This window comes from Ovis canadensis, chromosome 15, assembly GCF_042477335.2.
Source record: "Ovis canadensis isolate MfBH-ARS-UI-01 breed Bighorn chromosome 15, ARS-UI_OviCan_v2, whole genome shotgun sequence".
NCBI lineage: Eukaryota > Metazoa > Chordata > Mammalia > Artiodactyla > Bovidae > Ovis > Ovis canadensis.
Window position 1 is genome coordinate 63,068,366 of NC_091259.1, and position 16,142 is coordinate 63,084,507.

At 55.8% G+C, this 16,142-nt stretch overlaps 1 protein-coding gene across 3 annotated transcripts; it reads right to left on the minus strand.

Annotated features, from left to right (window-relative positions):
• Nucleotides 1-564: 564 nt before the first annotated feature.
• On the minus strand, nt 565-14,775 carry LRRC32 (leucine rich repeat containing 32). Of its 3 annotated transcripts, none has more exons than XM_069555497.1 (3): nt 13,512-14,775; nt 9,521-9,611; nt 565-4,639 (listed from the first exon to the last, which is right to left on the minus strand). In XM_069555497.1, the coding sequence occupies exons 2-3, from the start codon at nt 9,605-9,607 to the stop codon at nt 2,735-2,737; spliced, it is 1,992 nt and encodes a 663-aa protein (XP_069411598.1). In that variant the 5' UTR covers nt 9,608-9,611; nt 13,512-14,775; the 3' UTR covers nt 565-2,734. The 3 variants fall into 3 exon arrangements, with proteins under 3 accessions (XP_069411598.1, XP_069411597.1, XP_069411599.1); XM_069555496.1 differs by having other exon boundaries at nt 14,260-14,409; XM_069555498.1 differs by lacking the exon at nt 13,512-14,775 and adding an exon at nt 11,716-11,818.
• Between the last annotated feature and the right edge of the window lie 1,367 nt (nt 14,776-16,142).

Consider the following 16,142-nt stretch of genomic DNA (forward strand, 5'->3'; position numbering starts at 1 on the left):
TAGATTAGGATAGAGGGGAGGGGAAGGAAGCTACTTTACTGAGAAGTTTATCCATGATGTCGGGAAAGGAAGGGGGAAAGTGGTTTAAGGGCCTTTGTACTGTTTTTAAGATGGGCAAGACTTGAGCACAGCTGAAATCTGCGAGGAAGACAGAAGCAGAGAGGAGAGGCTGAAGGGAGAGCAAAGTGAGAAAATAAATGAGTGAGAGAGGACAGGACATGCCCAGTGCTGCCTCTGAACAGGGTGGGGAGCGGGTACAGAGAAAGCAGAGAGAGAAAGGCACTAACAGGTTCCTGCTGGAAGTCACCATTTTCTTCGCAGGTGGGGAACGGGGTTTGCCGAGTGTGAGGAGACAGAGGTGTGGCAGGGGGCATGATGGCAGCTGAGGCACCAAGGGTCAAGATCGTGAGACCCAGGGCCTCAGTCTCCCACCCAGTGGTCCCCAGCCTGTTTCCCCAGGGGTCTGCCATGAGGCTTCAAAGGCTGGAAGGGAAGTAGAGGAGGTAGGGTTCAAGTGGATGCAAAGATTCCCAGCAGCAAGGAGGAGGCCGGCAGGCTGCACCATTTCTCCAAAATTATTTTTTAATACATTCATGTGGGTTACACAAAGAGTGGGTCCTGAGGCCTGGGTTGTGGCCTGGCTCCCGGGAGGTGAAAGCAGCATCCTGTAGTGTTTTCAAAGATCAGGCATGAAGGGGCCCACGCCATGCCCTCAGGCCTGAGGAAGAGTGTTTGTGTGCAGTGAGCACCTGTGGTCATGATCCCGAACAGGGCTGGACCCACCAGCTGCCCCATTCACCACGAGGGCCCCCGGCTGGGGCCAGGCCACCAGGCCAGCTTCTGGCCCTGCTCTGCCATGGACTCCCTGAGTCTTTGACCCTCTCTCAGCCTGTTTTCTCATCTGTAAAATGGGGTGGACAGAGGGCCATTTTCATCATCTCATACTTTACCGAGCACCATCGTGAGCCTGAGTGCAGGCCAAGCACAGTAAGAAGGTGAAGATAATGACACAGAGTCCTGGGTTCATCCCAGGGCTTCCTTTGTCCCCAGACAGCCCACGATTCCATGGGTTATATCTGCATGGGATTTTTCTATGCGTTTTTCTAGGGGGAAAAATTCCCTGCATGATGAGGACCAGAAAGGGAGGTTGGAGACAGCATTGTCTTGTGATGTGACAGCTGAGAGAGAGAAGGAAACTGCCCAGGTCCAACCCCCAAGCCCCCCAGCCCTGACTCCCTCAGTGAGGTCTGAATCCAGCTATTTTCACAGGCTCTGTCCTGACTTGAGCAGCTCTGAGCAAGCCTCATTCTCTTCCTAAGTCTCAGCTGTTCTACCTATGTACCAGGGAGGCTGGACTCCATGGTCTCAAATTCCAGGCTATGCTCAACAGAGGAAGAAGGAGGGAGGGAAGGGCTAGATGAGAATAGGAGAGCCCACCCAGTCAGCAAAGGATGGAATAAGAGAAACAGAGGCACAGAAGGAGGAATGGGCCTGTGGCTGCCCGTCTTCTCTCTGCCCGCCTGGGAGAGAGGAAGGAGAAGGGGTGTGCCCAGATGCTCCCTGGCCCCTTTCCAGCCATATGGGGCCATTTCCTGTCCATCTTACTGCCTGCAGCCCCTGCAGTGGCCAAGCTCAGGCTCTGGACACAGGAGGATGTGAGCCTGGAGCTCAGTTCTGGCATTTCTTAGCTGGAGATCCCTGGAGGGAGACTTTCAGAGCCTCTAGTTAAATGGGATAATATACCAACCTCAGAGGGTTGTCATAAAGAGGCAAATGCAGGCTTGGGTTTGTCACTGCTGCCAAGTGTGGTGTAAAATAGAACCAGAAACCTAAGGGTCTCACTCCTGGCTCACTGGCCAGGGTGGGGCTGAGCTGGAGCAGCAGGCTTGAGCAGGACCTGGGCAGGGAATGGCGGGTGGCGGGGTGCGGCTAGGGCAGTTATCTGGACCCATGTGTGCAACCTGAGGGTGCCAGGTAGTAAAGCACTTGTTCAGAGCAGGAAACAGACCAGTCCAGTGCTGGGCCAGAGCCCAGGGAAACTGCCTCTTAACTGACCCTGCCAGAGCTGCCGCAGCCTGCCTAACAGCACTGGATCCAAGCCTTACTCAAGTGGCTGCAGCTCTCTTCTGGTCACAAGCTCTTCATGTTCCAGAGAAGCTGAAAGTCATTATCAGAAGATGTGACAAACAGTCTGTTTGGAAATGTCTCAGACAAATCCTCTTGGTCTTGCCCCTTTCGTGCCCTGGTCCGGCCAGGGTAGGACTATCCACAGCCAGCTGGGGCTGCAGAACTTTGGAGCCCTGGCTTTTACACTCCACGTGGTGCCCACATACTCTGTGACCACCTGCCCACTCAGACTGGGCAACGCTGAGGGCAGGGATGTGTCTCATTCCCCGGCGCCCCCGGTGCCCAGGGCAGGGTGTGGCACAAAACAGATGCTTGACAAAGATCTGTAGATCTGATGGGGTCAGCCTTACACTCTGTCACTCCTGAAACTGCCCAACTTCCAGCTTCCACAGCTGGACCACATGATGTGCGGCCTGAGAAGTGGGTCACCTACTGGTGCAGCAGGACACGGGGAAAGGAGCCCTGGGCTGGAACTGAGAGACCGAGGGGCTTGGACCCTGGCTTACTGTGTGATCGTGGGTCAGTCCCCACCCTTCTCCGTGCCTCTGGCTCCCTCACTGCCCCAGCAGGGTCTCCCGACAGAGCCCGTGTGTGGCCTCCAAACTCTCTAGGCTTTGTACTGTTGGCTGAACTTCTGCCGGCGCACACAGCAGCAGGTGGCCAGCGTGGTGAGCAGGATGGCAGACACCACTGCAAAGGTGAGAATGATGATGAGGTTGACATTCTTGAGACCCCCCTTCTCACAGTCCTCGGGACGCACATGACTCAGGGACACCTCCTCCTGAGAGCCAAAGCGGCAAATCAGGTCCTGGGTGGCATCCACGTCCACACGGCCCTGGTGCAGCTGGGCCGCCAGCCAGCCATTGCCGCAGCAGCTGAGGGGGTTCCCCTGCAGGTAGAGGCGCCGAAGGCTGTTTTCCAGGCCGCCCATGGCACTGCCCGGAAGGAGGCTGAAGCTGTTGTTCCTCAGGTCCAGCACCTCCAGGGACACAGCCTGTGTCCAGGCAGGCAGGCGGCTCAGGCGGTTCTCGGCCAGATTGAGCCGCTTGAGGCAGCTGAAGCAGGGCAGGTCCACCTGCAGGACGGCCAGCCCATTGCCCTGCAGGGCCAGGACCTCCAAGGAGCCCTCCAGGCCCGCCAAGGCCCCTGGGGCCACATCCAGCCCAGGGTTAGAGGAGAGGTCCAGCTCGGCCAGTGGCGTGTGGAGGAAGGCACCAGCCCGCAGTATCTCCATCTCATTGTCCGCCAGGTTCAGGACACGGAGGGAGGAGATGCCAGAGAAGGCCACACAACCTGAGGGTCCAGGCTCAGCGGGGCCCCCGCAGGGGCTGAGCCGGTTCCCCTGCAGGTTAAGCCTCTGCAGACTGGCCAGGCTGGTGAAGGTGTACGGGGGCAGGTCCCACAGGGCATTGTCCTGTAAGAGCAGCGTCCTCAGGGACCCCAGGGCCCTGGAGCCCAGATCCAGTGTCTCCAGCGCATTGTGGCTGACGTCCAGGAGCGTCAGGCAGGGCAGGGAGCCGGGCCGGGCCTCAAAGTTCTGCAAGCAGTTTCGGCTGAGGTTCAGGGAGCGCAGGGAGGTCAGGGGCTCAAGAAAGCCCTCCGGGATGAGCTCAATCTCATTGTAGCTCAAATCCAGATTCAAGAGCTGGGAGAGGGGTTGGGTGCTGGCATTGCGGCTGGGGTTGGAGAGGGGCAAGGATGACCAGCCCTCAGAAGGCGCATGGAGGCCCTCGCCTCCACCCCGGGGTGGCTCCGCAGGGAGCCGGATGAGGTTGTTGGACGCGTTCAGGTAAATGAGTCTCGGGAGTGCGCTCAGGTCAGGAAAGTGGAGCAGTTTGTTCTCCCGTAGGTCGAGCCAGGCCAGCTGGTACTCGGCCCGCGGCTCCGGGGCCGTCTGAAATGCCTCGATACTGTTGCAGCTCAGATCCAGGACGCGCAGCTGCTGGAGGCTGAAATCTGAGATGCAGGTGAGGGAGTTCCTGGAGAGGTTGAGGTGCACCAGGCGGGGCAAGGCCTCAAAGGCGCCATCCTCGATGTCCATCAGCACGTTGCTGTGAAGGTCCAGCCGCTCCAGCGTGGGTGTGCCCGAGAAGGTGCGGCGGCCCAGGCGCGTCAGGCTGTTCTCCGCCAGTGAGAGTGTGCGCAAGGCAGGCACCTCCCCCAGCAGCTGCTCCACCAGGCCGCTGTACAGGCTGTTCCCCGACAGGTCCAGGGACGTCAGGTGCGGCAGGGGGCCCAGTCCCCCAGTATTCAGCACCGTGCCCACCGCCAGGCGGTTGTGGGCCAGGTTGAGGTGCTCCAGGTGGGGCAGGGCCTGGAAGACCCCCGGCTGGAGGAAGCTGATCTCGTTGGCGCTCAGGTCCAGGTGACGAAGTGCCGTGTAGAAGCCCAGGGGCAAGGCCAGGATGCTCCGCAGCTGGTTCCCAGATAAGTTGAGGACCTCGATGTCCCGTGAGAGCACCGAGGGGACCTGGAGCAGGCCACGGCCCTGGCACCAGACCTCCTTGTCCATCTGGGGAGGGTGGGAGGGCAGGGAGAGCAGTGGGCATTAGTGCATGCGGTAGGATGTAGAACCTGACACTCGCCTCTAGGAAAGATGACTTGAGCCCCTACCACGCTTGACTACACCTCTCTTCTGTCCTCCCAGCATGATTCAGCCTAATCCCCCTAGGTCTGCATGATCCCTACCCCTCCCTGCCGCTGTCTTTGGTCCTCAGTACAGCAGGGCTGGCATCAGGGAGGGACTCAAGGAAGCTTTCAGGGGTAGACCATACAGACGATAGACAGAAGGAAAAATGTAAAAACAAAAAAATTCTGTACTGATTATTATCCTATTTTACAGAAAACTAAGCCACGTATCATTTAGAATGAGCCAGAGCCAGTGAGGAGCAGGGCCACGCTGGGACCCAGGCCTCCTCGTTCCACATCCCAAGTTCCTTCTACGGACCCAGAGAGTTAAACTTACCCAGCTGATGTTAGATTAGAAACCACTGTGGGAGAAATGTTTCCAAAAAGGAAAAATGCTCTTTCCACTCTAGTCTTCTGTTTTAATTCTGGTCTCGCAATTTCAGATTTCATTCAAACCCTCACTCCATGGGGCATAGCTCTGGTTCCAGAGCCTGCCTTCCTTGCTGAAACTCCCTAGATGTGACCTCTTTCCTGCTGCCCCATCTACCCCACCCCACCCTCATCCCCTCAGTGGCTTCAGTTCTCATGGTCCAGTCCAGATGGGCCCCCAGAGATGGGGTTGGGGCAGAGAAAAAGATGACCAGAGTCCCAACCCATATTCTTTGTTGACAAGAGCTGATTTTGCTGTGTGAGCTCCATCTGGTTCTGATCCAGAATGTAACTCATCCTTCCCCAGTGCCTACTCAGCATTTTATATTTTATTTCACATTTTCAGACCCATGGTCTCATTGGATTGTCATGGTAGCCTGCCCATCAAACATGATCACGCCTCTTTAAGAAACCCAAACTCACAGAGGGGAAGAGAGGGTCTAGGATCACCCAGCTGGTAAGGAACAGAGCTAGTAGCTTTTGAACTCCAGTCTCTTAACAACCGAAGACCCCACTTTTGTCCTCCACCACATGTGCCTTCAGGGGCCAGAATTCTTTCCATGTGAATGCAGTCTCCCTCTGTCATTTCTGGCACACCAGGAACCCCAGCCTTTCCCAGCAAAGGCTCTGACTTCCATAAGCACCCAGCTCAGGCCCACTCCACCCCAGCCTGTCTCCCCTGACCCCTTCTGACGGGTCTGCCAGCCAAATGCCTGGCAACTGTCAGAAAGTCCACACTGACCATGCTGCCCTTGACTTAAACCCCTTCCAGGCAGAGCCAGGACCCTCAGCAGGGTTCGACGTTTGTGGTCCCTGCTGATCTTCTCCTAACCCACCCTAGCCCAGCCCACACCTGACTACGGCCCACTGCACCCTCCCACACCCACCTCTCAGCCTCCTTCCTGCTGCTCCATGAGCTGGCTGTGCTCTGCCCAACCAGAGCAGGATCGTGAACTCTGTATGCTGAGCACCGGGGTCTCCTCCACCCAGGAGACCTCCCTAAATGCCAGGCAGGTCGGGGCCTCCTCTGGGCTCTCACAGTCCCTGTGCTTCCCTTTGTTTCTCCCTGTGACTATCTGTGTGTGGACCAGCTAGAAAGTGAGCTCCGGGCAAAGGGTTTGATTGAGTGGATATTTGGACCTGGCCTTTCTGACCACCAGAAAGCGCTCAGTACATTCTTCAGTAGATGAAAGACATCATCAGCTTAATACAGGTCTGAGGGACTGACTCAGTCACCTTTCTGAATGATAAAAGAAAAGGGATGATCCATTCATTCAGGGTTTCCCAGGTGGCGCTAGTGGTAATCAACCCTCCTGCCAATGCAGGAGATAGGGTTTGATCCCTGGATTGGGAAGATCTCCTGCAGGAGGCAATGGCAACCCATTTCAGTATTCTTGCCTGGGGAATCCCATGAACAGAGGAGGCTGGCAGGTTACAGTCCATGTGGTCGCAAGAGTCGGACATGATTGAAGCAGCTTAGGACACACGATCCATTTATTCAGACTAAAGTCAAAGACTATTAGAGCGCAAAGGGTTCAGCCCACCCCCTCCCCAGATGGGGAGACCAAGCCTAAAGATGGCAGTAACCTGAATGAGGTCACAAGTCAGCAGCCGGGCCGACAGGGTAGGAATACAGCCTGGGTGTTCCTTGCCTGGCCCAGCTCTCAGCTTCCTCCCAAGAGCCCAAGGTAGCGGGAGGGACGGGGGGGAGGAACGGGCTGTCTTCCATCAGGCATGTGCGACTCTTCCAAGTCCACACGGCACAGTGACCAGCATTACTCAGAGGCCCAGGGACAACCCCTGCCACTGGGCGCCAGTGCAAACTAGAATCCTCATACTCTAGCCACCTTGCCATACCTGCCTAGCTCCTTGCTTCCTCCTCCCTCACAACCTCTCTGCCAGCTGGGGCTACTGGGTATAGACTCCTCATCCATGTTCTCAGCTCCCTGAACCATCCTGATTAAAGAAGAAACAACAAAATGAACAGACATAACGTGTGTTGTGTGGGGTGGGGAGCGCTTACCCCATGTATACACCCAGCCCCATTTCACCTCTGGATACTCAAAGGTCCCTGGGGCACCAGCCCCTGAGAGTTGAGCCAGGACACAAAGCTGGCCCAGTCTAGCACCCAATCCTGCTTTCCGCCCAGTGCCCAGAACCCCAGTCACAGAGGCCCAGAGGGGGCTGCCACGAGGCAGGACTGCTCAGCTCTCCAGTTCAGTCCAGGAAGGAGCTTGAAGGCCAGGGCAGCTCTCAGGACACCGTCTGTGGGGCACCCACTGCTCCCTGATTGCCGAGCCCCCAGCATGAGTGACATGTGGGGAGGGATCTTGGGAGCATCCACCCTTAGTCCGGTTCCGAGCTTCCCCCGATGACCCCCTATCCACTCTCTCTGATGCGCCAGGATGCCATTTCCCAGCTTCTGTTTTGTTTAAGGAGGGAAGAGGGTTCCACTCAACCCCATCATACTATCTGCACACAGAGGGAAGCAGAGCAGGGAGAATCTCCCGGCAGCGGGCAGCATACACTTGGGAGGGAAGGGTCTGAATCCTGGCTCTGTCACTTCCTGTCTGTATGACCCTGGGGGTCCCATCTCTTCTCTCAGCCTTAGTTTCCTCAGCTGAAAAGAGGAGTTCTGGGCAGGACAAAATGAGAGATAGTCCTTAGTGTAGGCCCCTTGCTAGCCCTCGGCATGTGGCCATTTCTTTTTAGTATTGAAAAGCATCATAGTGCCTTCCGTAGGAGTTCAGAAAGTCCTTTCCTGCCTGTTATCTCCTCTGCCCCAAATCCAAAGTTCACCCAGTTCCCTTCCACCTGTTGAGTGGCCCAGGCCCTTCCTCCCTCTGAGCCTTCTGCCCCAGGTAGGATGTGGGGCTGCATGTGGCGATGTCAGTCCTTCTCAGCCCATTACTCTGGATTCTGGGAACCCTGGAAGGGCTCCAAGGAGCACGAGTGAGGTGGTGACGGCAGACACTGCAGACCCCAGGGAAGTGCTGCTGGCCCTGGCTGCTAGCACAGGCACCTCCCGAAGCAGCTGCCCACCCTGTGTCTCTAGGGCTTCTCCAGTGGCTCAGCAGTAAAGAATCTGCCTGCAATGCAGGAGACGCAAGTTCAGTCCCTTGGTTGGGAAGATCCCATGGAGAAAGGAAGCGGCAGCCCACTCCTTTGCCTGGAAAAATCCCAATTCATGGGGTCACAAAAGAGTCAGACATGACTGGGTGACTAAAACAACACCAACTCTGTGTCATGAGCTTCCAGTCCCAGGTCCAAATGAGGCTACTGGAGGCCCTGTCCCTTCCCCAGCCCAAGCTCTGGCCTTGACCTCAGTGACTGTCCAGCCTTCCAGTTAGGCTAGATAATCTCTTTTCTCTGTATCCCACAGGGTCACAGTAACCTCAGAGCTAGTTTCCCTGACTCCAGGAAAATGGGACAAAATGGATCAAACCTTGTCACTGCCCTTGAGGACTTCTTGGTCTGGTAGCTGAGTCAGGCGTGGACCCATTTACCAACTACCCCATGTGCTCAGTGTTGAGAAGGAGGGAGGCTTAGGACTGTGGGAGCCCAGAAAATAGATGGCCTGGGAGAGGTCAGGGAAAGCTTCTTGGAGAAGGCGGCATTTGATCTGGGCAGTAATAAGTGAGAGGCATCACACAGGAATACAGCAGTTGGGCCCAAGCTAAGGAGCCCAGTTAGGAAGGGGATTTGCCCAGGACAGAAGAGCCTTTCCCAGCTGCCCACCCCAGGCTCCCCAAACATACACATATTCTTCAGAGCTTCACATGTGGCACCAGTTGTAAAGAACCTGGCTGCCAGTGCAGGAGATGTAAGAGATGTGGGTTCAATCCCTGGGTCGGGAAGATCTCCAGGAGGAGGGCATGGCAACCCACTCTAGCATTCTTGCCTGGAGAATCCCCATGGACAGAGGAGCCTGGTGGGCTACAGTCCATGGGGTCACAAAAAGTCGGACACGACTGAAGTGACTTAGCATGCACACACACATATTCTTCAGCAGCCAGCTGGACCCACTGCCCTGTGGGGGCAGCTTGAGGAAATAGAGTCCCTAATGGCCAGACGTGAATGACCTCGGACAAGTTGGCTAGCTTCTCCAAGCGGGTTTCCAATTCTCTGAAACTGGAATGATTATACTTACCTGGCAGGATTACTAGTAAACAGGGCATTTGGACATTCTAGTAGGTGCTCATTAAATGTCAGCTTTAATGCCATTAAGTGGATCCCCTTTCCTCTTCTGAGCCCTCTAGCCTCTGGCTTCTGGGGCAGTAGGACCCCCGGGGCAGGGGATATGAGGAGCTCTCCCTTCCGAGGCAGAGCGTCTTACCTTCCTACAGGGCACCTTGTCTCGGTGTTGGGAGGTAGCCAGGCCCAGGGTCAGCACGGCCAGAAGCAGCAGAATCTGGTGGCTCATGGCTCTGCACAGGGTAGGAGGAAAGGGGGAGATGGTAAGACCGCAGGCTCCTTCCCACCGCGGGCTCCCACCGCCCCCTTCTGTCTGCAGCTGCTCTCAGGGAACCCCAGACCACAGCGGGAGCTGGACTGAAGGTGCTGTGAATGGGGCCCCTTGTGAAGGTGGTGGGAAACAGCGCTGCAGCCCATCACAAAGGGCCTTCGGTGCCAGATGGAGGGGCTAAGCCATTACCCTGGACAGGAGTTTTTAAGCAGTGGATGACAAGGTCAGATTTGGGTTTTGAAAGGCCCCATCAGGCAGAAACAGCATGGAGGAGGCGAGCAGGAGGCAGACAGGCCTGAAGGCTGCCCTGGGCCAAGCTCAGGGCTGGGCCTCTGACTCCAGGTCCACACAGGCCACAAGCAGGCCCCCCATCTGAGCTCAAGTTCCAAACGGAATTCCTCAATCCCCCCACCCGCAGAACTTTATTTTGCCCTTTCTCTTTTGATATTCTGATCCCCGAGTCCCTGCCATTGTTTGAAGGCTGAGCCTGGAGCCTTGACAGGAAGCCCCGCCAGGAGGCCTGCCCTGCCCCCAGCACTGTGGCCCGTGGACTTCCCCAGGAACAGGCTGCCAGGCCCTTAACTTTCACTGAAGCCACCGCCTGCACAGTGGGACACCCAGGCCTGCTGGGCCAGCCCTTCTGTCTATGAGCAGCCTGGTTGAGGTTGAGGGGCACCACAAAGCCCCCAGATGGGTAGCATCCCAGTGCTGCTACGGGCTCATTCACTGAGAACCTGGGTCAAGTGCTAGCAACAAACAGCTCAGTCCATCAATTTCATTCATTCATTCATTCATTCGCCCACATCTTTACTGAATGCCTCTTCATGTCTGGCTCTGTACTGGGAACTGGGGACACAGATAAAGGCCCAGAAGTGACCATAATATAAATACATTCAAAACATTAACAAGGAGAGACATATAATGCTCTCCAAGAGCACTGGACTCAGAGTCACCCACACCAGACTGCTTCCTCTGTCTCCTCCACTTACCTGCTATGTGACTTTGTACAAGTCGCTTCACCTCTCTGAGCCTCAGTTTCCTCTTCTGAGGCTAATGCCAACCTTGCCAAGTTTTGTTAAAGATCAAATGAGACGTATTCTATGAAAGTGTCACACACAGAGCTTTCATGCGCTAGGCACTCTTTTCGACACTTTACAGCTATGAACTCATTTACTCTCCCCAATAATTCAATGACTTGGTTTTATGATCACCATTCCCACTGTGCAGACAGGAAAATGGAGGCTCAGAGAAATTAAGCAACATGCCCAAGGTCACACAAATAACAAGTGACAGACGCAGGAAGTTGGGTTTCTGGATCTGTGCCCTTAACCTCTACGCTATAAGGTCTCCTGCAGGTGCTTAATAAGTAAGTGCTGAATTGTGAATCTGAGGGATGCTTTAGAAGATGCATGTATAGAACCTTTATGGGCTGAGTCTTTACTGTTAGAACCCATAAACATCCTTGCTATGATTTGTAAATGAAGATGGGTGCTCTGAGGTCCTTCCTTGTTCAGATAGGCAAAGAACGCAGTGGTGTCTTTTAAGCCCTGTTCCCTGGGTTCCCCCGGGGCCATGGGCTCCCTGCCCCACAGCTGTTCTTCCTCTCACCTGCGTTACAGGTTGGGCTCTTACAGGAAATTCTGTTCTGCTGTTTAAAAAGCAGAACATCACCACCCTTTTGAAACCCAGTATACTCAGAATTGAGTGGAAACCCCTCAGCAGGGCCTTCGAGGGCCTTGAGGAGTGTGCCTGCCTCACCAGCTCTTCCCTCCAGCTTCATTTCTCACTGTCCCTTCTCCTATTCTGTGTTCTGGAAGCCTCAAATTCCCTTCAGTTCTCTAAGCATTATTCACTGCCCCTAACCTTCACTTCCTCCCCTCTATTGTGCTGAATACCTCCTCATTCTTTGGGTCTCAGCCTAGACGTTACCTCCTCCAAGAAGCCTTCTCTGGTTCTCCGAGTCTGGGCTATATATTGGCGCCAAGCATCCCATCAGCCCCTGGTTCCCCTCCCTTCACCCCTCCCCCATCACCATGGGGTGTGTCCCCAGGGCAGAGGGGCCTTACTCTCCACTGGGCCCCATCTCACACTGCACAGGTCCAGGAAGGCAGTGAGAATCGGCACGCGGCGCCTTGGTGACACGGTGACGCTGGAGAAAGCAGTTTCTTTCCTGGACCCTCCCTTTACCTCCCTGCCACACTCCCTCCCCTCATCAGCAGGTTCTGTCTGCTCTTCCTAAAAAACCAGATTCTGGATCTGCCCATCACCCCACAGACTGAGGCACCACCATGACCCTGGGCCTCAATCCCAGCAACACCTTGTTTTCACCCTGATCTCTTCCAGTCTGCCCTAAGCATAGTAGCCTGAGTGATGTCTTTAAATCATGTATCAGACCATGAATCTCACTGCTTGAAAGCCTCCCATAAAATCCAGATGTACACAACCTCCTCTCTAACTCCATCTACCATTTGCCCTCCCTTCACCGAGTCCTAGCTTTCTCTCCATTCCTCAAGCAAGTGCCCTCCTGCCTCAGGGCCTTTGCCCTGCTTGCTCCCTCCACCTCCCCAGATCTGCATATGTTTTACTGTTTTCCTCGTTTTGGTTGTTTCCTAATAGCTTATTTCTTATTCTGAGAACAGGGGTCTAATAAGCAGTGCTCACTAAAGATCTATTGAATAAACAGAAAAGTGAGGGGCAGCAGTCCACTGCAAAGGGCCAAGTGGTGAGTAAGGATAAGGTAGGTAAGGATAAGAGAGGACGTGGGTTAGTTCTGAACCTTCTAAAGGGGCTCTTGTTTCCTGTTCCCCTGCCAAATCCCATCTTATCTCCCAGGTGGGCAGCTGAACATCCAGGGGGGCCCTTCCCTGCAGCATGTGGAACTCTGCCCTGCCATCCAAAGGAGAGGGGCCCCTTGATGGTGGGCACCCTTCAGCAGTACCCAGACAGTGTGTAGAATTTGAGGGCTACTCGCTCTCAAAAGGGAGGACTGGGATCACTGAGACCCAGGCTCCCATCCTGACTCTACTGCTCACCAGCCCTGTGCCCTGGGGGATGTCCCTTCACCTTTCAGGGTCTCCATGTCCCATCTGTAAAGCAAGTAGCCTGGTTCCTGTTTTGCCACTGTTTGCCCCCAGTGGTTGTGATGATCAAGCAGAGATGGCTGTGAAGGTATCCTGGACACATACTGTCTTTCCCAGAGGGAACAAACTTGCAGGGCTGAGCAGCCCAGGTGAGGCGAGGAGCGCTCAAGAGGGAGGCCTCTGGCCAGACAAGTGGCCCAGGGAAGAGGAGGCAAAAAACATCTTAGGACTCTGGGAGAAGTGCCAAGAAAATGTGTAGGTGTGTGTGAAAGTGTGTGCGAGAGAGAGAGAGGGATAGAGAGAAATGAGGTGGAGGGGCACTACAAACATAAAGCCCATCTCTAGTGTTTAAGGATGTTAGATACTCTTCTTAGCACTTGACACGTATCATTTCATTTAATTCTCACAACAGCCCAGTGAAGCAGTTACTATAATTTCCATTTTACATATGAGAACACTGAGACTCAGAAAGGTGAAGTGACTTACCCCAGAGTTACCCAGCTCATAAATGTTTTGGGATTTAGCCCACATCTGTGTGTTGTGTTTTTTTCCAGCAGGTGCTGAGCTGCCTGCCTCCTACAGAATTTGCCCACGAGGAAAACTAGGCTCAGGGAGATGACTTACCCAAGGTCACATAGGCAGTTAATGGCAGAGTCAGGATCAGAATCCAGTCTGTCTGCCTCCTAAAGCAAGTGTTTCCACAACACCAGGCCAAGATCTCCTTTCTAACTCACTCCACACATCCCCCAACCCCCAACCCACACAGCAGCAGACAGGCTCACAGTGCCGGGCTTCGGGCTGCTCCTGGGTGCTCCTCTCCCTCCTCTCAGCCTGGATCACGGGCAGAGTCGGGTCCTGGGAGAGCTGCTGTGGATGTTCCCAGCCAGCAGTGAATCACTAAGGGCAAGCCCCGTTCTGGAGACATGTGCAGCCCACGGGGGAATTAGACCTTAACCCAAAGGAATGTGTCTGTGATGGCGGAATTTCAGGCAGCTGAGAGTGGGGGTGGGGGTCCCTCACGTCCTACCACCCACGAAGAGGGCTGGCTGCGGAAACCCTAGGAGAGAGGTGGGTGCCTCACCCTCTGCACCCCTAGAGATGGGCAGGCTATCTGGTGCCGTGGGATGGGAAGACCCACATACCCGCCCCCAGCCCCCTCCCCCCCGCCAGGGTTAGAGGGCAGAAGGAGACCAGAGACAAATCCTGAACGGCCCTTGACTAGCTTGTGTGTTTCCTGGGCAAGTGCTGGCCTTTCTGCGGTTGTTTTCCCATCTGTCAAATGGGAACGCCGGCCTCGCCCTGCCCTTCGCGGGAAAGATCCGCTGAGCTAGGAGCCTGGAGCCGAGGCAGGGTCAACCCTGGCCCCACGCACAAAGTATTGGTAGTCGGGTGGGTTGGGGGGGCGATTGTTGAGGATCAGTGTCTCGATGAACCAGCCCCAGCCCAGCTCCGCGCCGGGTGCTCGAGAGGGGCTCGGGACCGCCAGTTCCCCGAGGGGCCGGCCAGCCTCGCCCGCTGGGCGGCTCCTACCTGGCTCAGCGCGGCCGCCGCTCCTCTCCCGGGCAGCCCCGGCACATTTTGCGCAAGCCTGCCCTCCCCGTCCCACCCCGCGCCAGACCCCGGGGTCACGGCCCGAGGAGGCGCACGGCCGCTCCACCGCCCCACGGGAGCCCGATCCACGAGAGGGCGACCGGGGCTCCAATTTAAATACCTCTCCCGCCGACCCGCCCCACCACGCCCCCCCTCGGCCCGGCCGCGGGGTCCTAGCGCCCGGCCGGCGCGCCCCCGCGTGACTCGGTTTATCCGGAACCCGCGAGGGGAGGAAGCATTTTCTCGCGGCCGAAACTGCGAGGCTGGGGAGGGGCGGGTCGAAGAGGACAGGATGAAAGGACGGGGAAGGAGAGGGGTCCCTAAGGAAGCGCTGTGCCACCGAGGCCGCCGCTGCACGTGCAGTTCGTGGCCCCGCGGGGTCCGGAGGGGCGGGTGGCTCTAGCAGGTCCGCAGAGGAAATCCGGCCTGCCCCCGATTTCTCCCGCTGTTGGCGCCGCCGCACTTAGGGGAGGCAAACAGGAGAGGTGACGGCGGGGCTGAACACGGAAGGAAATGACCCTTCACTGGCCCTGGGGCGGCTCCAAGGGGGTTCCCCACACCGCAGCCATCCCCTCTGGTGGGTCCACAGTCCCCTCTCTGGATTGGGCTGTAGTGTTCAGAGCCTCCTCCAGCGTCTCCTGGACCCTCAAGCAGCTGTGGAAAGGTACCATCCAAGTCTCCAGGATTCAGGTGGAGAAACAAGTTAGGGATGAGGTCGTCGAGTATAGATAAAAATCACCTGTCTGGGACTAGTAAGGTCCCCATTTGGGGAAACTGAGTCTCAGGTTAAGTGACACATCCAAAGTCACACTGACTATAAGAGACAGGGATTTCAGCCCAGTCTTCACAAAAAGCTAGCTGTGCTGTGCTTAGTTGCTCATCCATGGCCTGTCTTTGTGACCCCATGGATTGTAGCCTGCCAGGCTTCTCTGTCCATGGGATCCTCCAGGCAAGAATACTGGAGTGGGTTGCCATGCTCTCCTCCAGGGGATCATCCCAACCCTGGCCAAACTGAATCCCCATTTCCAGCACCATCTTACTCAGGTTGTCTTCAAGTGCTATTCAAAAAGCAGCACAGTGGTATCACTGTCTTTTACACATCTTCCCCAAAGCCACCTCCTCTTCTAGATGCCTTGACTCTGCCAAATAACAGCTGCCCTGCCCTGCTGAGTGTGGACCCTAGGGAGGGGTGCCAAGCAGAAGAGGGTCACAGCTATCCTCCAGACCCCGGTTCCAAGGGTGGTAGAGAATTCCTCTTCCTCAACGCTTCTCTTCCCTGATGGTCACCAGCCCTGAAAGTAGCACAGTGCCCCATTTTACGGACGGGGAAGGGACCACCCACAGCCTTGTGGGAAATCAGGGTGAAGCTGGACTTAACAAGCCGAGTTCCTTGAATTCTCAATGGCATCTGCCTTTGCTTCCTCCCATCTGGCTCACTGTGGGTACAGGCCTGGGCAGATGGGGACAGCTCAGAGATGACAATCTGTGAGCACTAGGGGAACAGGGTGGGGATGGGGCAGGGCCTAACGTAGACTCAGAGGAGGAGATCGGCAAAGCTTTGCTAAGAGGGGACCTGAGCTGCTAGGAGAGCATGGGTAGGAAAGGTCACAAGACATGGGAAGGGTGTCTACACCTTCTTCTCCTTCCTCGCCACCAGGAACCTCAGATCTATGCTGACGGAGGGCCCTGCTGGTCATCACTAATATTCCCCCCACCTACCCCCAGCTCTAGTCCTCATCTCATCCAATGGAACCTCAGTTTCCCCATCAGTAGAGTGAGAAAGATAGTAGCTTCTTCTCAGGTTGGTGCCTAAACTAAGAATA

Bases quoted from the DNA above. Each gene is read 5' to 3' on its own strand.
- LRRC32 (XM_069555498.1), bottom strand. The intron at 4,640-9,520 runs GTAAGACGCTCT...CACCCTCCCCAG, and splicing joins ACAAGGTGCCCTGTAGGAAG to ATGGACAAGGAGGTCTGGTG.